Raw genomic sequence first — 22995 nt, forward strand, 5'->3', positions numbered from 1 at the left:
CCTCCCAGAGGATTTCGGACCCTCCGAGGGGATTTTGGGTCCTTTCAGGGCGATTTTGGACCCTCCCCAGATTATTTTGGGTCCTTTCAGGGGTGTCCGAGACCCCCCCGAGAGGATTTTGGGTCCTTTCAGGGGATTTTGGGTCCTTTCAGGGGGGTCCCGACCCCTCCCAGGGGATTTTGGGTCCTTTCAGGGCGATTTTGGACCTTTCGGGGGGGATTTTGGGTCCTTTTGAGGGGATTTTGGGTCCTTGCAGGGGGGTCCCGACCCCTCCCAGGGGATTTTGGGTCCTTTCAGGGGATTTTGGGTCCTTTCAGGGGGTTCCAAGACCCCTCCGAGAGGATTTTGGGTCCTTTCAGGGCGATTTTGGACCTTTCGGGGGGGATTTTGGGTCCTTTTGAGGGGATTTTGGGCATTTTCGGGGGGGTTTTGGGTCCGTCCGATGGAGTTTCGAACCTTTCTGATGGAATTTTGGGTCATTTTGATGGAATTTTGGGTCATTTTGATGGGATTTGGGGTCATTTTGATGGATTTTGGGTAAATCCGGTGTGATTTGGGCTCATCCCGATGTGATTTTGGATAATTCCGGCGGGATTTTGGGTCATTCTGCTGTGATTTGAGCAATTCCGATGGAATTTTGGGTCGTTCTGACATGATTTGGTGTCGTTCTGATGGAATTTGGGGTCATTTTGGTGTGATTTGGGCTCATTCCGATGGAATTTGGGGTCATTCTGAACGGATTTTGGGTAAATCCGGTGTGATTTGGGCTCATTCCGACGGGATTTTGGGTCATTCCGGCAGGATTTGGGCTCATTCCGATGGGATTTTGATGATTCTGAGGGGATTTTGTGTCTTTCCGATGTGATTTGGGATAATTCCGATGGAATTTGGGGCCATTCCGATGGAATTTTGGGATAATTTTGATGGAATTCGGGATCATTCCGAGCGGTTTCGGACCCGACCGCCGATCGCGGGCGGGGGGCGGGACAAGCGGAAGCGCTCCGCTCTCCTATTGGCTGAGCGGCGTGATTGACGGGACGCTCCGCTCTCCTATTGGCTGAGAGGCGTGACTGACGGGGCGCTCCGCTCTCCTATTGGCTGAGGGCGTGATTGACGGGGCGCTCCGTTTTCCTATTGGCTGGGATCCCTGCGCGAGGTTTGGGGGTCCCGGGGTGAATTTTGGGGCTCCCTGAGTGAATTTTGGGGTCTCTGGGTGATTTTGGGGGTCCCCAGTGAGGATTTTGGGGTCTCTGGATAAATTTTGGGGTTCCCTGGATGAATTTTGGGGGTCCCCAGTGAGAATTTTGGGGTCCTTGGGTGAACTTTGGGGGTCCCTGGATGAATTTTGGGGGTCCCTGGGTGAACTTTGAGGGTCCCTGGATGGATTTTGGGCTCCTTGGGTGAACTTTGGGGGGCCCTGGATGAATTTTGGGGCTCCTTGAGTGAATTTTGGGGGTCCCTGGGTGAACTTTGGGGGTCCCTGGATGAATTTTGGGGTCCCTGGATAAATTTTGGGGACCCCCAGTGAGAATTTTGGGGTCCCTGGATAAATTTTGGGGTCCCTGGATAAATTTTGGGGGTCCCTGGATGAATTTTGGGCTCCTTGGGTGAACTTTGGGGGTCCCTGGATGAATTTTGGGGGTCCCCAGTGAGGATTTCGGGGTCCCTGGATAAATTTTGGGGTCCCCTGGCTGAATTTTGGGGGTCCCCACTGAAGACCCCCCTTAACCCCACCCCTCACCGACTTTTAATTAACTTTATTGACCGTGATTAATTAATTACAGAGATGGTAAAACCGCACGGCGGGGGGGGGGAGGGGAAGGGGGGAGGGGGGAGGGGCGGCACCCAACCCCCTCCCCCCAATTCCCAGCCCCTCCCCCACCCCCAAACCCCCCCCCTCCCCCCTCCCCCCTCCCCAAAACCCCCCCCCGGGGGAGGCGCCGCCCCCAGCCCCAAACTGGGAGCACTGGGAGCACTGGGGTGGGGGAGGGGAATAAATACAATCTTTCCAATAGATTAAAACCCCCCTGGGGGGTCCTGGGGGGGTCCTGGGGGGGTCCTGGGGGTCGTTATTTGGGGAGGGGTCGTCACATCATGCCCAGCTGCAGGAGGGTGTTCGCGTACATCATGGGCTTGACGTTGGGGTGAGGCTGAGGAGGGGGAAAAAGGGGGGTTCAGGGGGGGTTTTGGGGGGGTTTTGGGGGGTTTTGGGGGGTTTTTTGGGGGGGTTTGGGGGTCTCTCGAGCTCCCCCCCCCCACCCCGATTTTATGGCATGGAGAGAGGTCGAGCCCCCTCCCCCCCCCAAAAAAAATATGGAGGTGGATAAAAGGGTGAGACCCCTCCCCAAAATAACGCTGAGAGCCCCCCGAAACAACCCTGGGACCCCTCCCCATAAAGGTGAGACCCCCCTAAAAATCCCCCTAAAAAAACCCTGAGACCCCTCCCCAAAAAACCCCTGAGACCCCCACAAAAAACCCCCTGAGACCCCCCCAAAAAACCCCTGAGACCCCCCCAAAAAACCCCTGGGACCCCCACAAAAAACCCCTGAGACCCCCACAAAAAACCCCCTGAGACCCCCCCAAAAAACCCTGAGACCCCCCCAAAAAACCCCTGAGACCCCCCCAAAACAACCCTGAGACCCCCCCAAAAAACCCCTGAGACCCCCCCAAAAAACCCCTGAGACCCCTCCCCAAAAAACCCCTGAGACCCCCCCCAAAAAACCCTGAGACCCCTCCCCAAAAAACCCCTGAGACCCCTCCAAAAAACCCCTGAGACCCCTCCCCATAAAGGTGAGACCCCCCTAAAAATCCCCCCAAAATAACCCTGAGACCCCTCCCCAAAAAACCCCTGAGACCCCTCCCCATAAAGGTGAGACCCCCCTAAAAATCCCCCCCAAAAACCCCTCGGACCCCCCCCAAAAAACCCCTGAGACCCCTCCCCAAAATAACCCTGAGACCCTCCCCAAAAAACCCCTGAGACCCCTCCCCAAAAAACCCCTGGGACCCCCCCAAAAAACCCCTGAGACCCCTCCGAAACAACCCTGGGACCCCTCCCCATAAATTTGAGACCTCCCAAGATTTTTGGGGTCCCCGGGTTGGATTTTGGGGGTCCCAGGGGGGTTTTGGGGGTCTCAGGGGGGTTTTTGGGGTCCCCTGGGTTGGATTTTGGGGGTCCCAGGGGGGTTTTGGGGTCCCCTGGGTTGGATTTTGGGGGTCCCCGGGGGTTTTGGGGTCCCCAGGTTGGATTTTGGGGGTCCCAGGGGGGTTTTTGGGGTCCCCGGGTTGGATTTCGGGGGTCCCGGAGCCCCCAGACTCACCACTGCTGTGAACTGGTGGAAGTCGGGGCGGAGGTCGCTGCCCCGCAGGTGGATGTAGGAGCCCTTGTTGCCCATCTGGTCACTGCAGGGGACATTGGGGGACATTTGGGGACATTGGGGGACATTGGGGGACACTTGGGGACATCTGGGGACACCTGGGGACACTTGGGGACATCACAGCACAACCCCCGTGGGTCACCAAGGGTGGGGAACCACCAGGAATGGGACACTTGGGGACATCTGGGGACATTTGGTGACACTTGGGGACATTTGGTGACATCTGGGGACACTTGGGGACATCTGGGGACACTTGGGGCCATCAGAGCAGGGCACTCATGGGCCACTGAGCTGGGGAACCACCAGGGATGGGACACTTGGGGACATCTGGGGACATTTGGGGACACTTGGGGCCATCACAGCACAACCCTCATGGGTCACTGAGCTGGGGAACCACCAGGGATGGGACATTTGGGGACATCTGGGGACACTTGGGGACATCTGGGGACATCTGGGGACATCAGAGCAGGGCACTCAGGGGTCACCAAGGCTGAGGGACCACCAGGGACGGGACATTTGGGGACACTTGGGGACATTTGGGGCCACCTGGGGCCATCAGAGCAGGGCACTCCTGGGCCACCAAGGCTGAGGGACCACCAGGAATGGGACACTTGGGGACATTTGGGGACACTTGGGGACATTTGGGGCCACCTGGGGACATTGGAGCAGGGCACTCAGGGGTCACCAAGGCTGAGGAACCACCAGGGATGGGACATTTGGGGACACTTGGTGACAAAACCGCGGGGACAACGCGGCCCAGGCGACCGAGGTGACACCCAGGGGACCATGGCCGTGTCCCCAAGTGTCCCCTGGTGTCCCTCACCAGTAGTTGGGGGCGGAGAAGACGGTGACACAGCGGCCATCGTGGGCCACCTCGTAGCCCTCGGGCTTGACCTCGTGGCTGCGGATGATGAGCTCCAGGTGGTTCCGCTCCAGGAAGCGCTTGGTGACATCGGGGCCAAACTGGCAGCTGACCCCCCTCTTGCTCACTGAGCGGCCATTCTGGGGACATTGGGGACATTGGGGACATCAGGGGACACTGGGGACATTGGGGACATTGGGGACATTGGGGACATTTGGGACATTGGGGACATTGGGGACATCGGGGACATTGGGGACGTTGGGGACATTGGGGACATTGGGGACATTGGTGACATCAGGGCCAAACTGGCAGCTGACCCCCCTCTTGCTCACTGAGCGGCCATTCTGGGGACATTGGGGACATTGGGGACATTGGGGACATTGGGGACATCTGGGGACATTGGGGACACTGGGGACATTGGGGACATTGGGGACATTGGGGACATCTGGGGACATTGGGGACACTGGGGACATTGGGGACATTGGGGACATTGGGGACATTGGTGACATCGGGGCCAAACTGGCAGCTGACCCCCCTCTTGCTCACTGAGCGGCCGTTCTGGGGACATTGGGGACATTGGGGACATTGGGGACATTGGGGACATCAGGGGACATTGGGGACATTGGGGACATTGGGGACATTGGGGGGATTTGGGGACATTGGGGGGATTGGGGACATTGGGGACATTGGGGACATTGGGGGGATTGGGGACATTGGGGGGATTGGGGACATTGGGGACATTGGGGACATTGGGGGGATTGGGGACATTGGGGGGATTGGGGGACATCGGGGACATTGGGGACATTGGGGACATTGAGGGGACATTGAGGGGACATTGGGGACATTGGGGGGATTGGGGACATCAGGGACATTGGGGACATTGGGGGATTGGGGACATTGGGGACGTTGGGGACATTGGGGACATCGGGGCCAAACTGGCAGCTGACCCCCCTCTTGCTCACTGAGCGGCCGTTCTGGGGACATTGGGGACATTGGGGACATTGGGGACAGTGGGGACGTTGGGGACATTGGGGACATTGGGGACATTGGGGACATTGGGGACATTGGGGGGATTTGGGACATTGGGGACATCCCCAGGACCTTGGAAACACCCCCAGGATTTGGGGACATTTGGGGACATTTGGGGACAGTGCCAGGATTTGGGGACATTTGGGGACACCCCCAGGACATTGGGGACAGGGCAGGGGACACCCCCAGGACCTCAGGGACAGGATTTGGGGACATTTGGGGACATTTGGGGACATTTGGGGACACAGCTCACCTGGGGTTGGGGGTCCGACCACAGCAGGTCACACATCGGCCCTGGGGGAGGGGACATCGGTGAGGGGTGGGGTCACAGCTCAGCCCCTCCCCTTGGGGACACCTTGGGGACACTTTGGGGACACCTTGGGGACACTTTGGGGACACTTTGGGGACATTTTGGGGAGGGGTCCCACCTGAGTCTGGGGGCTGCCGGTTCCGCTCGATCTTGCGGATGTCATCGAGGGTGACGCCGTCCTCGCTGAAGAGACCCCCGTGCATGATCTGGGGGGACATTGGGGACATTGAGGGGACATTGGGGACATTGAGGGGACATTGGGGACAATTGGGGACATTGGGGACATTGGGGACATTGGGGACATTGGGGACATTGGGGACAACTGGGAACATTGGGGACATTGGGGGGACATTGGGGACATTGGGGACATTGAGGGGACATTGGGGACATTGAGGGGACATTGGGGACACTGGGGACATTGGGGACATTGAGGGGACATTGGGGACAATGGGGACATTGGGGACATTGGGGACATTGAGGGGACATTGGGGACAATGGGGACATTGGGGACATTGGGGACACTGGGGACATTGAGGGGACATTGGGGGGACATTGGGGACATTGGGGACAACTGGGGACATTGGGGACATTGGGGGGACATTGGGGGGACATTGGGGACATTGGGGGGACATTGGGGACATTGGGGACATTGGGGGGGGGTCAAACCCCCCCCACCCCATTTTGTGGGGGCTGCCAAAAAGGGAGCCATTGCAATCTATGGGCGCTGCCAGATAGTGAGCCACAGTGCCAAATAAGGATCCATAGGGAGCAATGGGCACTGCCAGATAGTGATCCACAGGGACCATTGTCCCCGCGGTGGCCCCGGCGGTGTCACCGTGTCCCCCCCACTGTCCCTGGCGGTGTCACCGTTCCCTCCCCGCTGTCCCCTCCCCGCTGTCCCCACGGTGTCATCGTGTCCCCCCCGTTGTCCCCACGATGTCACCGTGTCCCCCCCGCTGTCCCCGCGCTGTCCCCACGGTGTCCCCATGTCCCTCCCGGTGTCCCCCCAGTGTCCCCTCACCAGCACTTTGCCGTTGTCCCCGTGTCCCCCCAGTGTCCCCCCGGTGTCCCTGTGTCCCCCCAGTGTCCCCAGTGTCCCGTCACCAGCACTTTGCAGTTGTCCCCCCAGTGTCCCCAGCACTGTCCCCAGTGTCCCCAGTGTCCCCATGTCCCCTCACCAGCACTTTGCCGTTATCCCTGTGTCCCCCAGTGTCCCCCAGTGTCCCCCCAGTGTCCCCAGTGTCCCCATGTCCCCTCACCAGCACTTTGCTGTTGTCCCAGTGTCCCCAGTGTCCCCAGTGTCCCCATGTCCCCAGTGTCCCCATGTCCCCTCACCAGCACTTTGCTGTTGTCCCAGTGTCCCCAGTGTCCCCAGTGTCCCCAGTGTCCCCAGTGTCCCCGTGTCCCCTCACCAGCACTTTGCCGTTATCCCCGTGTCCCCAGCACTGTCCCCCCAGTGTCCCCAGCAGTGTCCCCATGTCCCCTCACCAGCACTTTGCCGTTATCCCAGTGTCCCCCCGGTGTCCCCAGTGTCCCCAGTGTCCCCGTGTCCCCTCACCAGCACTTTGCCGTTGTCCCCGTGTCCCCCCCAGTGTCCCCAGTGTCCCCAGTGTCCCCCAGTGTCCCCAGTGTCCCCCCAGTGTCCCCAGCACTGTCCCCCCAGTGTCCCCAGCACTGTCCCCCCAGTGTCCCCAGCAGTGTCCCCCAGTGTCCCCACACTGTCCCCAGTGTCCCCACGCTGTCCCCAGTGTCCCCTCACCAGCACTTTGCCGTTGATGCACTGGGCCAGCGGGAGCCACTCGAAGACCTCGCTGAAGAGCGCGAACATCTGAGCCGTGTACTTGGCCTTCACCTCGCCCTCAAAGCCGTACATCTGGTTCATGTTGTCTGTCTCGTGGTTCCCTGGGGACATTGGGGACATTGGGGACACTGGGGACATCCTGGGGACATTGGGGACACTGGGGACATTGGGGACATTGGGGACACTGAACATCTGAGCCGTGTACTTGGCCTTCACCTCGCCCTCGAAGCCGTACATCTGGTTCATGTTGTCTGTCTCGTGGTTCCCTGGGGACATTGGGACATTGGGGACACTGAGGGGACATTGGGGACACTGGGGACACTGGGGACACTGGGGACATTGGGGACACTGAACATCTGAGCCGTGTACTTGGCCTTCACCTCGCCCTCAAAGCCGTACATCTGGTTCATGTTGTCTGTCTCGTGGTTCCCTGGGGACATTGGGGACACTGGGGACACTGGGGACATTGGGGACATTGGGGACATTGGGGACATTGGGGACATTGGGGACACTGGGGACATTGGGGACACTGTACATCTGGTTCATGTTGTCTGTCTCGTGGTTCCCTGGGGACATGGGGACATTGGGGACATTGGGGACACTGGGGACATTGGGGACATTGGGGACATTGGGGATATTGGGGACATTGGGGACACTGTACATCTGGTTCATGTTGTCTGTCTCGTGGTTCCCTGGGGACATGGGGACATTGGGGACATCCTGGGGACATCCTGGGGACATTGGGGACACTGAGGGGACATCCTGGGGACATGGGGACAGTGGGGACATTGGGGACATTGGGGACACTGAACATCTGAGCCGTGTACTTGGCCTTCACCTCGCCCTCAAAGCCGTACATCTGGTTCATGTTGTCTGTCTCGTGGTTCCCTGGGGACATTGGGGACATTGGGGACATCCTGGGGACATTGGGAACATTGGGGACATTGGGGACACTGTACATCTGGTTCATGTTGTCTGTCTCGTGGTTCCCTGGGGACATTGGGGACATTGGGGACACTGAGGGGACATTGGGGACACTGGGGACATTGGGGACATTGGGGACACTGTACATCTGGTTCATGTTGTCTGTCTCGTGGTTCCCTGGGGACATTGGGGACATTGGGGACACTGAGGGGACATTGGGGACATTGGGGACATTGGGGACATTGGGGACACTGTACATCTGGTTCATGTTGTCTGTCTCATGGTTCCCTGGGGACACTGGGGACATTGGGGACATCCTGGGGACACTGGGGACATTGGGGACATTGGGGACATTGGGGACACTGGGGACACTGGGGACACTGGGGACATTGGGGACATTGGGGACATTGGGGACATTGGGGACATTGGGGACACTGGGGACATTGGGGACATTGGGGACACTGGGGACATTGGGGACACTGGGGACACTGGGAGGGACACTGGGGACACTGGGGACACTGGGAGGGACACTGGGGACACTGATTGGGGGTCTGGGGACACTGAGAGGGACAGGGGGACACTGATTGGGGTGGGGGGACACTGATGTCCCCAAAGGTGCAGAGATGTCCCCAACCCCAAAGGACACAAGGATGTCCCCAAAGGGGTCAGGGATGTCCCCAAAGGACACAAGATGTCCCCAGAGATGTCCCCAAGGGGTCAGGGATGTCCCCAAAGGACACAGAGATGTCCCCAAAGGGGTCAGAGATGTCCCCAAAGGACACAGGGATGTCCCCAGAGGGGTCAGAGATGTCCCCAAAGGACACAGGGATGTCCCCAGAGGGGTCAGAGATGTCCCCAAAGGACACAAAGATGTCCCCAAAGGACACAAAGATGTCCCCAAAGGGGTCAAAGATGTCCCCAAAGGGGTCAGAGATGTCCCCAAAGGACACAGAGATGTCCCCAGAGGGGTCAGGGATGTCCCCAGAGGGGTCAGAGATGTCCCCAAAGGACACAGAGATGTCCCCAAGGGGTCAGGGATGTCCCCAAGGGCACAGGGATGTCCCTAAAGGGGTCAGGAATGTCCCCAAGGGGTCAGAGATGTCCCCAAAGGGGTCAGAGATGTCCCCAGAGGGGTCAGAGATGTCCCTAAAGGTCAGGGATGTCCCCAAAGGACATAGGGATGTCCCCAGAGAGGTCAAAGATGTCCCCAAAGGGGTCAGGAATGTCCCCAAGGGGTCAGGGATGTCCCCAAAGGACACAGAGATGTCCCCAGAGGGGTCAAAGATGTCCCCAAAGGACACAGAGATGTCCCCAGAGGGGTCAAAGATGTCCCCAAAGGACACAGGGATGTCCCCAGAGGGGTCAGGGATGTCCCCAGAGGGGTCAGGGATGTCCCCAGAGAGGTCAGAGATGTCCCTAAAGGGGTCAGGGATGTCCCCAGAGGGGTCAGGGATGTCCCCAAAGGTCAGGGATGTCCCCAAAGGACACAGGGATGTCCCCAGAGAGGTCAGAGATGTCCCCAAGGGGTCAGAGATGTCCCCAAAGGACACAAAGATGTCCCCAGAGGGGTCAAAGATGTCCCCAAAGGTCAGGGATGTCCCCAAAGGTCAGGGATGTCCCCAACCCAAGGTGACAAAACCCCACCCAAGACCTGCCAAAAAGTGATCCACCCCCCACAGCAGGCGCTGCCACATAGTGATCCGCGGTGACACAAAGGTGACAAAGGTGACAAAGGTGGGGACGCCACCCCCCCCAAACCCACCCCAGGGGGTCCCCAAACCCTCCCCCAGGGCTCTGGAACCTTCTGGAATTACCTCGGAGCAGGTGGAAGTGGTCGGGGTAGAGCAGCTTGAAGCCGAAGAGCGTCAGGATGACCTCGACCGAGAAGGAGCCGCGGTCCACGAAGTCCCCGTTGAAAATCTGTCACTGGTTGAGGACCAAAACCCCCCAAAAACCTCCCAAAAACGTCCCCAAAGTGTCCCCAAAGTGTCCCCAAAGTGTCCCCAAGCCTCCTTCAGGGTGGATACGTAAGGGTTGGACTCGGAGGGGAGCCCGTTGAGCTCGAAGATGTTCAGGAGGTCGTAGAACTGTCCGTGGGTGTCGCCACACACCGTCACCTTCTCTGTCTGGGAACCCCAAAATTCACCCCAAAATCTGACCCAAATTCACCCCAAATCAACCCCAAAATCTGACCCAAAATCTGATTTAAAATCTGTCCCCAAATCTGATCCAAATCTGACCAAAATCAGCCCCAAAATCCACGTAGAACTGTCCGTGGGTGTCGCCGCACACCGTCACCTTCTCTGTCTGGGAACCCCAAAATTCACCCCAAAATCACCCCAAAATTCACCCCAAATCAACCCCAAAATCAACCCCAAAATCTGGCATCAAAATCTGATCCAAATCTGACCAAAATCAACCCCAAAATCAGCCCCAAAATCCACGTAGAACTGTCCGTGGGTGTCGCCGCACACCGTCACCTTCTCTGTCTGGGAACCCCAAAATTCACCCCAAAATCTGACCCAAATTCACCCCAAATCCACCCCAAATCAACCCCAAAATCTGACCCAAAATCAGCCCCAAATCTGATCCAAATCTGACCAAAATCAGCCCCAAAATCAGCCCCAAAATCCACGTAGAACTGTCCGTGGGTGTCGCCGCACACCGTCACCTTCTCTGTCTGGGAACCCCAAAATTCACCCCAGAATCACCCCAAAATTCACCCCAAATCAACCCCAAAATCAACCCCAAAATCAGCCCCAAATCTGATCCAAATCTGACCAAAATCAGCCCCAAAATCCACGTAGAACTGTCCGTGGGTGTCGCCGCACACCGTCACCTTCTCTGTCTGGGAACCCCAAAATTCACCCCAAAATCTGACCCAAATTCACCCCAAATCAACCCCAAATCAACCCCAAATCAACCCCAAATCAACCCCAAATCAACCCCAAAATCAACCCCAAAATCAGCCCCAAAATCCACGTAGAACTGTCCGTGGGTGTCGCCGCACACCGTCACCTTCTCTGTCTGGGAACCCCAAAATTCACCCCAAAATCTGACCCAAATTCACCCCAAATCAACCCCAAAATCAACCCCAAAATCAACCTCAAAATCAGCCCCAAATCTGATCCAAATCTGACCAAAATCAGCCCCAAAATCAGCCCCAAAATCCACGTAGAACTGTCCGTGGGTGTCGCCGCACACCGTCACCTTCTCTGTCTGGGAACCCCAAAATTCACCCCAAAATCTGACCCAAATTCACCCCAAATCAACCCCAAAATCTGACCCAAAATCTGATTTAAAATCTGTCCCCAAATCTGATCCAAATCTGACCAAAATCAGCCCCAAAATCCACGTAGAACTGTCCGTGGGTGTCGCCGCACACCGTCACCTTCTCTGTCTGGGAACCCCAAAATTCACCCCAAATTCACCCCAAAATTCACCCCAAATCAACCCCAAATCAACCCCAAAATCAACCCCAAATCAACCCCAAAATCTGGCATCAAAATCTGACCCAAATCTGACCAAAATCAGCCCCAAAATCCACGTAGAACTGTCCGTGGGTGTCGCCGCACACCGTCACCTTCTCTGTCTGGGAACCCCAAAATTCACCCCAAATTCACCCCAAAATTCACCCCAAATTCACCCCAAATCAACCCCAAAATCTGATCCAAATCTGATCCAAATCCACCCCAAAATCAGCCCCAAATCTGATCCAAATCTGACCAAAATCAGCCCCAAAATCCACGTAGAACTGTCCGTGGGTGTCGCCGCACACCGTCACCTTCTCTGTCTGGGAACCCCAAAATTCACCCCAAAATCTGACCCAAATTCACCCCAAATCCACCCCAAATCAACCCCAAATCCACCCCAAAATCTGATCCAAATCTGATCCTCTGACCCCAAAAATCAGCCCCAAAATCAGCCCCAAAATCCACGTAGAACTGTCCGTGGGTGTCGCCGCACACCGTCACCTTCTCTGTCTGGGAACCCCAAAATTCACCCCAAAATCTGACCCAAATTCACCCCAAAATCTGACCCAAATCTGACCAAAATCAGCCCCAAAATCAGCCCCAAAATCAGCCCCAAAATCCACGTAGAACTGTCCGTGGGTGTCGCCGCACACCGTCACCTTCTCTGTCTGGGAACCCCAAAATTCACCCCAAAATCTGACCCAAATTCACCCCAAATCAACCCCAAAATCAGCCCCAAAATCAGCCCCAAAATCTAATCCAAATCTGATCCAAATCTGATTCTCTGACCCCAAAAATCAGCCCCAAAATCCACGTAGAACTGTCCGTGGGTGTCGCCGCACACCGTCACCTTCTCTGTCTGGGAACCCCAAAATTCACCCCAAAATCTGACCCAAATTCACCCCAAATCCACCCCAAATCCACCCCAAAATCAGCCCCAAATCTGACCCAAATCTGACCAAAGTCTGACCAAAATCTGACCCAAAATCCAATCCAAAATTAACCCAAAATCAACCCGAAATCAACTCAAAATTAACCCCAAATCCACCCCAAATTAGCCCAAAATTGACCCCAAATCAACCCCGAAATTGTCCCAAAATCTGACCCAAATCAACCCCAAAATTAACCCCAAAATTAACCCCAAATCCACCTCAAATCAACCCAAAATTAACCCAAAAATCAACCCAAAATCAACCCCAAAATCAACCTGAAATCAACCCCAAAATCCAACCCCAAATCAACCCCAAAATTAACCCCAAAATTAACTCCAAATCCACCTCAGATCAACCCAAAATTAACCCAAAATCAACCCCAAAATTCACCCCAAAATCTGACCCAAATCAACCCCAAATCAGCCCAAAATTAACCCAAAATCAACCTCAAAATCAACCTGAAATTGATCCCAAAATTAACCCCAAATCAACCCCAAAATTTACCCCAAATTTTGAACCAAATCAACCCCAAATCAGCCCAAAACCAACCCAAAATTAACCCCAAATCCACCTCAAATCAACCCCAAAATCAGCCCCAAATTAACCCAATATTAACCCAAATGAACTCCAAATTAATGAACCCCAAATTAATTAATTCCTAATTAATTAACCCCGAATTAATTAACCCCTAATGAACCCCTCACCTCCTTCAGGGTGGTCTCCACCAGGGTTGGGAGCTTGGCCAGCACCTCCTTCACCTGCACCAGGATCTGTGGGGTCACACAGGGGATTTTGGGGGATTTTGGGGGATTTTGGGGTTTTTTGGGGGTTTCTTTTTTTGGGGTTTTTTGAGGGATTTTTAGGGGAGGTTTTGGGGTTTTTTTGGGATTTTTTTGAGTTTTTTTCTGGGTTTTTTTGGTCTTTTTTGGGGGATTTTTAGGGGAGGTTTTGGGGTTTTTTTGGGATTTTTTTGAGTTTTTTTCTGGGTTTTTTTGGTCTTTTTTGGGGATTTTTAGGGGAGGTTTTGGGGTTTTTTTGGGATTTTTTTGAGTTTTTTTCTGGGTTTTTTTGGTCTTTTTTGGGGGATTTTTAGGGGAGGTTTTGGGGTTTTTTTGGGATTTTTTTGAGTTTTTTCCTGGGTTTTTTTGGTCTTTTTTGGGGATTTTTAGGGGGGGTTTTGGGGCTTTTTGGGGTGTTTTTTGGGGGGATTTTTTGGGGTTTTTTGGGTTTTTTTTTGGGTTTTTTTGGGGTTTATTTTTGTTTTCTTGGGGTTTTTAAAAAGGGTTTCTTTGGGGGTTTTGGGGGGTTATTTTTTGGGTTATATTTATGGGGTTTTTTTATGGGTTTTTTTGATAATTTTTAGTGGGATTTTTTGGGTTGTTTTGGGGTTATTTGTGTTATTTTTTGTGTTGTTTTTTGGGCTTTTTGGGTTTTTTTTTTTTGTGTTATATTTTGAGGTTTTCTTTGTGATTTTTTTCTCTTATTCCCTGAGGTTTTTTTGGGTTTTTTTTTAGGTTTTTGTAGGGTTTTTTTGGTCATTTTGGGGGTTTTTTTGTGCTTTTTTTTCTGCATTTTTTTCTCTTTTTTTTTGCATTATTTTTATGTTTTCTGAGTCATTTTTTTGGCTCATTTTGGGCTCATTTTGGGCTCATTTTGGGCTCATTTGATATCATTTTTTTCAACCTGATAAGCGCATTTCCTGTGCAGCTTCTTCTGCTCCTTGTACCACTGCATCAGCTCCTTCATGAAGGACAAGGTGACCTTGCCTTCCTCCAGCTTGGGACCACTGTACTCATCCTCGATGGCTGGGGAGGGGTGAGAGGGGTGTGAGACCCCCCTGAGACCCCCTGAGACCCCCAGGGACCCCCTGAGACCCCCAGGGACCCCCTGAGACCCCCAGAACTCCCCCCAGGGTTTCTCCTTCATGAAGGACAAGGTGACCTTGCCTTCCTCCAGCTTGGGACCACTGTACTCATCCTCGATGGCTGGAGGGGGTGAGAGGGGTGTGAGACCCCCCTGAGACCCCCTGAGACCCCCCAAAAACCCCCTGAGACCCCCAGAGACCCCCCAGAGACCCCCAGAGACCCCCAGGGACCCCCCCAGGGTTTCTCCTTCATGAAGGACAAGGTGACCTTGCCTTCCTCCAGCTTGGGACCACTGTACTCATCCTCGATGGCTGGGGAGGGGTGAGAGGGGTGTGAGACCCCCCTGAGACCCCCAGGGACCCCCTGAGACCCCCAGGAACCCCCTGAGAGCCCCTGAGACCCCCAGGGACCCCCAGAACCCCCCCAGGGTTTCTCCTTCATGAAGGACAAGGTGACCTTGCCTTCCTCCAGCTTGGGACCACTGTACTCATCCTCGATGGCTGGGGAGGGGTGAGAGGGGTGTGAGACCCCCCTGAGACCCCCCTGAGACCCCCCAAAATCCCCTGAGACCCCCAGGGACCCCCAGGGACCCCCAGGAACCCCCAGGAACCCCCTGAGATCCCCAGGAACCCCCTGAGACCCCCAGGGACCCTCCTGGTGATGCTCCTGGTGACCCCCAGTCCCTCCCAGGGACCCCCAACCCCTCCTGAGGACCCCCAGTCCCTCTTGGTGACCCCAGGGACTCTCCTGGTGACCCCCAGCTCCTCCTGGTGACCCCAGGGACCCTCGTGGTGACCCCAGGGACCCTCCTGATCACCCCAGGGACCCTCGTGGTGACCCCCATCTCCTCCTGGTGACCCCAGGGACCCTCCTGGTGACCTCCAGCCCCTCCTGGTGACCCCAGGGACCTTCCTGAGGACCCTCAGCCCCTCCCAGGGACCCCCAACCCCTCCTGAGGACCCCCAGTCCCTCTTGGTGACCCCAGGGACCCTCGTGGTGACCCCAGGGACCCTCCTGGTGACCCCCAGTCCCTCTTGGTGACCCCAGGGACCCTCCTGGTGATCTCAGGGACCCTCCTGGTGACCCCCAGCCCCTCCTGATGACCCCCATCTCCTCCTGGTGACCCCAGGGACCCTCCTGAGGACCCTCAGCCCCTCCCAGGGACCCCCAGCCCCTCCTGGTGACCCCAGGGACCCTCCTGGTGACCCCCAGCCCCTCCTAGAGACCTTCCTGATGACCCTCAGCCCCTCTTGGTGACCCTCCTGGTGACCCCCATCTCTTTCTGATGACCCCAGGGACCCTCCTGATCACCCCCAGCCCCTCCTGATGACCCCCAGCCCCTCCTGGTGACCCCAGGGACCCTCCTGGTGACCCCAGGGACCCTCCTGGTGACCCCCAGCCCCTCCTGGTGACCCCCAGCTCCTCCTGGTGACCCCAGGGACCCTCCTGGTGACTCCTGGGACCCTCCTGATCACCCCAGGGACCCTCCTGGTGACCCCCAGCCCCTCCTGATGACCCCAGGGACCCTCCTGGTGACTCCAGGGACTCTCCTGGTGACCCCAGGGACCCTCCTGGTGACCCCCATCTCCTCCTGATGACCCCCAGCCCCTCCTGGTGACCCCAGGGACCTTCCTGGTGACCCCCAGCCCCTCCTGGTGACCCCCAGTCCCTCTTGGTGACCCCAGGGACCCTCTGGTGACCCCCAGCTCCTCCTGATGACCCCCAGCCCCTCCTGGTGACCCCCATCTCCTCCTGGTGACCCCAGGGACCCTCCTGGTGACCCCAGGGACCCTCCTGGTGACCCCCAGCTCCTCCTGATGACCCCAGGGACCCTCCTGGTGACCCCAGGGACCCTCCTGGTGACCCCCAGCTCCTCCTGATGACCCCCAGCCCCTCCTGGTGACCCCCATCTCCTCCTGGTGACCCCCATCTCCTCCTGATGACCCCCATCTCCTCCTGGTGACTCCTGGGACCCTCCTGGTGACCCCCAGCCCCTCCTGGTGACCCCAGGGACCCTCCTGGTGACCCCCATCTCCTCCTGGTGACCCCAGGGACCCTCCTGGTGACCCCCATCTCCTCCTGGTGACCCCCAGGACCCCCCAGGACCCCCCAGGCTGGCTGGGGAGGGGTCTCACTCATGCTCTCGATGTCCAGCGAGTCGACCACGGAGCGTTTGTGCTCGTCACTGGCGATGGCTCTCTCGAAAGCTTTCTGCTTGACAATGCGGTGACACTCCTGGAACTTGAGCTTGGCGTCCTTGTCGTGGGGCCTCACCTTCACCACCTGCCAGGGGACACGGGGGACACCTCAGGGCTTGGGGACACACCTGGGACAGCCCTCAGGGCTTGGGGACATCCCTGGGACATCCCTGGGACAGCCCTGGGACAGCCCTGGGACAGCCCTGAGACACCCCTCAGGACTTGGGGACATCCCTGGGACAGCCCTGGGACACCTTTGGGGACCTGGAGTGTCCCCAAGCTTTCCCTGACCCCAGGATGGACACAGTGACCACAACTGACCCTGACTGACCCCAGGATGGACACAGTGACCACAACTGACCCTGACTGACCCCAGGATGGACACAGTGACCACAACTGACCCTGACTGACCCCAGGATGGACACAGTGACCACAGGATGGACACAGTGACCACAGGGATGGACACACTGACCCCAGGATGGACACAGTGACCACAGGATGGACACAGTGACCCCCCAGACCCCTCCTCACCATCTCATAGTCCTTCAGAGCTGCTTTGAACTTGCCCAGGGCCATGTTGCTGGCCCCAGGATGGACACACTGACCCCAGGATGGACACAGTGACCCCAGGATGGACACAGTGACCCCAGGATGGACACAGTGACCCCAGGATGGACACAGTGACCCCCAGTGACCCCAGGGATGGACACACTGACCCCCCACACCCCCCAGACCCCTCCTCACCATCTCATAGTCCTTGAGGGCCGCTTTGAACTTGCCCAGGGCCACGTTGCTGACCCCAGGATGGACACAGTGACCCGAGGGATGGACACAGTGACCCCAGGGATGGACACAGTGACCCCAGGGATGGACACAGTGACCCCAGGGATGGACACACTGACCCCAGGATGGACACAGTGACCCCAGGATGGACACAGTGACCCAGGATGGACACAGTGACCCCAGGATGGACACAGTGACCACATTTAACCCCTCCCTGACCCCAGGATGGACACAGTGACCCCAGGGATGGACACACTGACCACAACTGACCCTGACTGACCCCAGGGATGGACACAGTGAGCACATTTAACCCCTCCCTGACCCCAGGATGGACACAGTGACCCCAGGGATGGACACACTGACCCTCAAACCCCAGGACTGACCCCCCAGACCCCTCCTCACCATCTCATAGTCCTTCAGGGCTGCCTTGAACTTGCCCAGGGCCATGTTGCTGACCCCAGGATGGACACAGTGACCACATTTAACTCCTCCCTGACCCCAGGGATGGACACACTGACCACAGGATGGACACAGTGACCCCAGGATGGACACAAAACCCCTCCTCACCATCTCATAGTCCTTGAGGGCCGCTTTGAACTTGCCCAGGGCCATGTTGCTGACCCCAGGATGGACACAGTGACCCCCAAACCCCAGGACTGACCCCCCAGACCCCAGGACTGACCCCCCAGACCCCTCCTCACCATCTCATAGTCCTTCAGAGCCGCTTTGAACTTGCCCAGGGCCATGTTGCTGGCAGCTCTCCGGTAGTAGCCCTTCAGGTAGGTGCTGTCCAGCTGGACAGCACCAGTGACCCCAGGATGGACACAGTGACCCCAGGATGGACACAGTGACCACATTTAACCCCTCCCTGACCCCAGGATGGACACAGTGACCCCAGGATGGACACAGTGACCCCCAGTGACCCCAGGGATGGACACAGTGACCCCCCAGACCCCAGAATGGAGCCCCCAGACCCCTCCTCACCATCTCATAGTCCTTCAGGGCTGCTTTGAACTTGCCCAGGGCCATGTTACTGACCCCAGGGATGGACACAGTGAGCACATTTAACCCCTCCCTGACCCCAGGATGGACACAGTGACCAGAGTGGACACACTGACCCCTCCTCACCATCTCATCGTCCTTCAGGGCCGCTTTGAACTTGCCCAGGGCCATGTTGCTGACCCCAGGGATGGACACAGTGACCCCAGGATGGACACAGTGACCCCAGGATGGACACACTGACCCCAGGATGGACACAATGAGCACATTTAACCCCTTCCTGACCCCAGGACTGACCCCCCAGACCCCTCCTCACCATCTCATCGTCCTTCAGAGCCGCTTTGAACTTGCCCAGGGCCATGTTGCTGACCCCAGGATGGAAACAGTGACCCCAGGATGGACACAGTGACCCCAGGATGGACACAGTGACCCCAGAATGGACACAGTGACCACATTTAACCCCTTCCTGACCCCAGGATGGACACAGTGACCCCAGGATGGACACAAAACCCCTCCTCACCATCTCATAGTCCTTCAGGGCTGCCTTGAACTTGCCCAGGGCCATGTTGCTGACCCCAGGATGGACACAGTGACCCCAGGATGGACACAGTGACCCCAGGACTGACCCCCCAGACCCCTCCTCACCATCTCATAGTCCTTGAGGGCCGCTTTGAACTTGCCCAGGGCCATGTTGCTGACCGCTCTCCGGTAGTAGCCCTTCAGGTAGGTGCTGTCCACCTGGACAGCACCAGTGACCCCAGGGATGGACACAGTGACCCCAGGATGGACACAGTGACCCCAGCATGGACACACTGACCACATTTAACCCCTCCCTGACCCCAGGATGGACACAGTGAGCACATTTAACCCCTCCCTGACCCCAGGATGGACACACTGACCCCTCCTCACCATCTCATAGTCCTTCAGGGCCGCTTTGAACTTGCCCAGGGCCATGTTGCTGACCCCAGGATGGACACAGTGACCCCGGGGATGGACACAGTGACCCCAGGGATGGACACAGTGACCACATTTAACCCCTTCCTGACCCCAGGATGGACACAGTGACCCCAGGATGGACACAATGACCCCAGGATGGACACAATGACCACATTTAACCCCTCCCTGACCCCAGGATGGACACAGTGACCCCCCAGACCCCTCCTCACCATCTCATAGTCCTTCAGGGCTGCTTTGAACTTGCCCAGGGCCATGTTGCTGGCGGCTCTCCGGTAATACCCCTTCAGGTAGGCGGGGTCCAGCTGCAGGGCGCGGCTGGCGTCGGCCAGGGCGTAGCCGTAGCACTCGGTGCGCAGGTAGGCCAGGCTGCGGTTCCCGTAGAACACCGCGCTCGACGGGTTCAGCTCGATGGCGCTGCTGTACAGACGCACCGCGCTCTCGTAGTCCTTGGCTGGGGGGGTACACGGAGGGGTCACGGGGTCACACGGGGGTCACACGGGGGTCACGGGGTCACCAGGGGGTCATGGAGGGGTCATGGGGTCACCAGGGGGTCATGGAGGGGTTATGGAGGGGTCATGGAGGGGTCACACAGGGTTATGGGGGGTCACGGGGTCACCAGGGGGTCATGGAGGGGTCATGGAGGGGTCATATATGGTCACACAGGGTCATGGAGGGGTCATGGAGGTGTTATGCAGAGGTTATGGGGGTCGTGGAGGGGTTATGGGGGTCATGGAGGGGTCATGGAGAGGTCATGGGGGTCGTGGAGGGGTTATGGGGTTATGGAGGGGTCACCAAGGGGTCATGGGGGTCATGGAGGGGTCATGGAGGGGTCACACGGGGAGTCACGGGGTCAACGGGGGGTCGTGGGGGTCATGGAGAGGTCATGGGATCACCGAGGGGTCATGGAGGGGTCATACATGGTCACACAGGGTCATGGAGGGGTCATGGGGGTTGTGGAGGGGTTATGGGGTCATGGGGGGTTCACACAGGGTCATGGAAGGGTCATGGAGGAGTTATGGGGGTCACCGAGGGGTCACCCAGGGGTCAGAGGGAAGGGGGGGATGGTGGCAGTGGCCGGAGTGAAGAGGTCAGGTGTGGGTGGATGGGCGAGGCCAGGAGTGACCCCAGAGGTCAGGAGTGACCAAACCCTATGGATCCCAATCTGGCAGCCCCCATTGCCCCCTATGGATCCCCATCTGGCAGCCCCCATGGATCCCTATCTGGCAGCCCCTATAGATCCCCATCTCACAGCCCCATTGCCCCCTATGGATCCCTATCTGGCAGCCCCTATAGCTCCCTATAGACCCCCATCTCCCAGCCCCCATTGCCCCCTATAGCTCCATATCTGGCAGCCCCTATAGACCCCAATCTGGCAGCCCCTATAGCTCCCTATAGACCCCCATCTGGCAGCCCCCATTGCCCCCTATGGATCCCAATCTGGCAGCCCCTATAGCTCCCTATAGACCCCCATCTGGCAGCCCCCATTACCCCCTATAGATCCCTATCTGGCAGCCCCTATAGATCCCCATCTCACAGCCCCATTGCCCCCTATGGATCCCCATTTGGCAGCCCCTATAGCTCCCTATAGACCCCCATCTCACAGCCCCCATTACTGCCTATGGATCCCAATCTGGCAGCCCCTATAGCTCCCTATCTGGCAGCCCCTATAGATCCCTATCTCACAGCCCCATTGCCCCCTATGGATCCCCATTTGGCAGCCCCACTGCTCCCTATAGACCCCCATCTGGCAGCCCCCATTACCCCCTATAGATCCCTATCTGGCAGCCCCTATAGATCCCCATCTCACAGCCCCATTGCCCCCTATGGATCCCCATTTGGCAGCCCCTATAGCTCCCTATAGACCCCCATCTGGCAGCCCCCATTAACTCCAATGGATCCCTATCTGGCAGCCCCCATAGATCCCTATCTGGCAGCCCCCATTGCCCCCTATGGATCCCTATCTGGCAGCCCCTATAGATCCCCATCTCACAGCCCCCATTACCCCCTATGGATCCCTATCCGGCAGCCCCTATAGATCCCCATCTCACAGCCCCATTGCCCCCTATAGATCCCTATCCAGCAGCCCCTATAGATCCCAATCTGGCAGCCCCCATTGCCCCCTATAGCTCACAATCTGGCAGCCCCCGTTACCGGCCGTGGATCCCTATCTGGCACCTCCGTTACCGGCAATGGATCCCTATCTGGCAGCTCCGTTACCGGACACAGCTCACAATCTGGCAGCCCCCATTAACGGCAATGGATCCCTATTTGGCAGCTCCGTTACCGGAGGCAGATCACAATCTGGCAGCCCCCGTTACCGGCAATGGATCCCTATCTGGCAGCTCCGTTACCGGAGGCAGATCACAATCTGGCAACTCCCGTTAACTCCAATGGATCCCTATTTGGCAGCTCCGTTACCGGACACAGCTCACAATCTGGCAGCCCCGGTTACCGGCAATGGATCCCTATCTGGCAGCCCCCGTTACCGGCAATGGATCCCTATCTGGCAGCTCCGTTACCGGCAATGGATCCCTATCTGGCAGCTCCGTTACCGGACGCAGCTCACAATCTGGCAGGCCCCATTAACTCCAATGGATCCCTATCTAGCAGCCCCGTTACCGGACACACCTCACAATCTGGCAGCCCCCATTAACTCCAATGGATCCCTATCTGGCAGCTCCGTTACCGGACGCAGCTCACAATCTGGCAGCGCCCATTAACTCCAATGGATCCCTATCTGGCAGCCCCCGTTACCGGCAATGGATCCCTATTTGGCAGCTCCGTTACCGGACACAGCTCACAATCTGGCAGCCCCCGTTACCGGCAATGGATCCCTATCTGGCAGCTCCGTTACCGGACACAGCTCACAATCTGGCAGCCCCCATTAACTCTAATGGATCCCTATTTGGCAGCTCCGTTACCGGACCCAGCTCACAATCTGGCAGCCCCCGTTACCGGCAATGGATCCCTATCTGGCAGCTCCGTTACCGGACGCAGCTCACAATCTGGCAGCCCCCATTACCGCCTATGGATCCCTATTTGGCAGCCCCGTTACCCCGCGCTGCCCTCAGCGGCTCACAATCTGGCAGCCCCCATTACCCCCCATGGCTCCCTATCTGGCACCCCCCGTTCCCCGCCGTTGCTGGCCGTGGCTCCCTCTCCGGTAGCCCCCGTTGCCCGCCGGTACCTTTGAAGAACTCGTTGGCGCGGGCCTTCAGCTCCTCCGCCCGCTCGAGGTCGGCGGGGCTCGGGGGCCGCCCGGGGCCGGCGCCGCCGCCGCTCCCCGCCCGCTCTCCCTCCGCCATGGCCGGGCCGCAAAGCGCCGCCGCCGCTGCCGGGAGAGGACGCCAAGCGCAGCTGTCGCAAAGCGGCGGTGGGAGGGGGGAGCGGTGTCGTAAAAGGGAAAGGGGGGGGTGACGGGGGGGGGCGGCCCCAAAATGTCCCAAAATGTCCCAAAATGTCCCCAAATGTCCCAAAATGTCCCAAAA

General features: G+C 57.6%; 1 protein-coding gene across 3 annotated transcripts; it reads right to left on the reverse strand.

Annotated features, from left to right (window-relative positions):
• Nucleotides 1-1944: 1944 nt before the first annotated feature.
• On the reverse strand, nucleotides 1945-22838 carry PPP5C (protein phosphatase 5 catalytic subunit). Of its 3 annotated transcripts, none has more exons than XM_058860000.1 (14): nucleotides 22695-22838; nucleotides 19717-19958; nucleotides 16706-16853; nucleotides 14389-14510; nucleotides 13410-13475; nucleotides 10328-10426; nucleotides 10115-10220; nucleotides 7335-7477; nucleotides 5694-5781; nucleotides 5519-5559; nucleotides 4735-4794; nucleotides 4198-4316; nucleotides 3318-3399; nucleotides 1945-2150 (listed from the first exon to the last, which is right to left on the reverse strand). In XM_058860000.1, the coding sequence occupies exons 1-14, from the start codon at nucleotides 22810-22812 to the stop codon at nucleotides 2088-2090; spliced, it is 1497 nt and encodes a 498-aa protein (XP_058715983.1). In that variant the 5' UTR covers nucleotides 22813-22838; the 3' UTR covers nucleotides 1945-2087. The 3 variants fall into 3 exon arrangements, with proteins under 3 accessions (XP_058715983.1, XP_058715982.1, XP_058715981.1); XM_058859999.1 differs by lacking the exon at nucleotides 4735-4794 and adding an exon at nucleotides 7593-7642 and having other exon boundaries at nucleotides 1948-2150; nucleotides 4198-4376; nucleotides 7335-7427; XM_058859998.1 differs by lacking the exon at nucleotides 4735-4794 and having other exon boundaries at nucleotides 1949-2150; nucleotides 4198-4376.
• Between the last annotated feature and the right edge of the window lie 157 nt (nucleotides 22839-22995).

This window comes from Poecile atricapillus, chromosome 31 (genome assembly GCF_030490865.1).
Source record: "Poecile atricapillus isolate bPoeAtr1 chromosome 31, bPoeAtr1.hap1, whole genome shotgun sequence".
NCBI lineage: Eukaryota > Metazoa > Chordata > Aves > Passeriformes > Paridae > Poecile > Poecile atricapillus.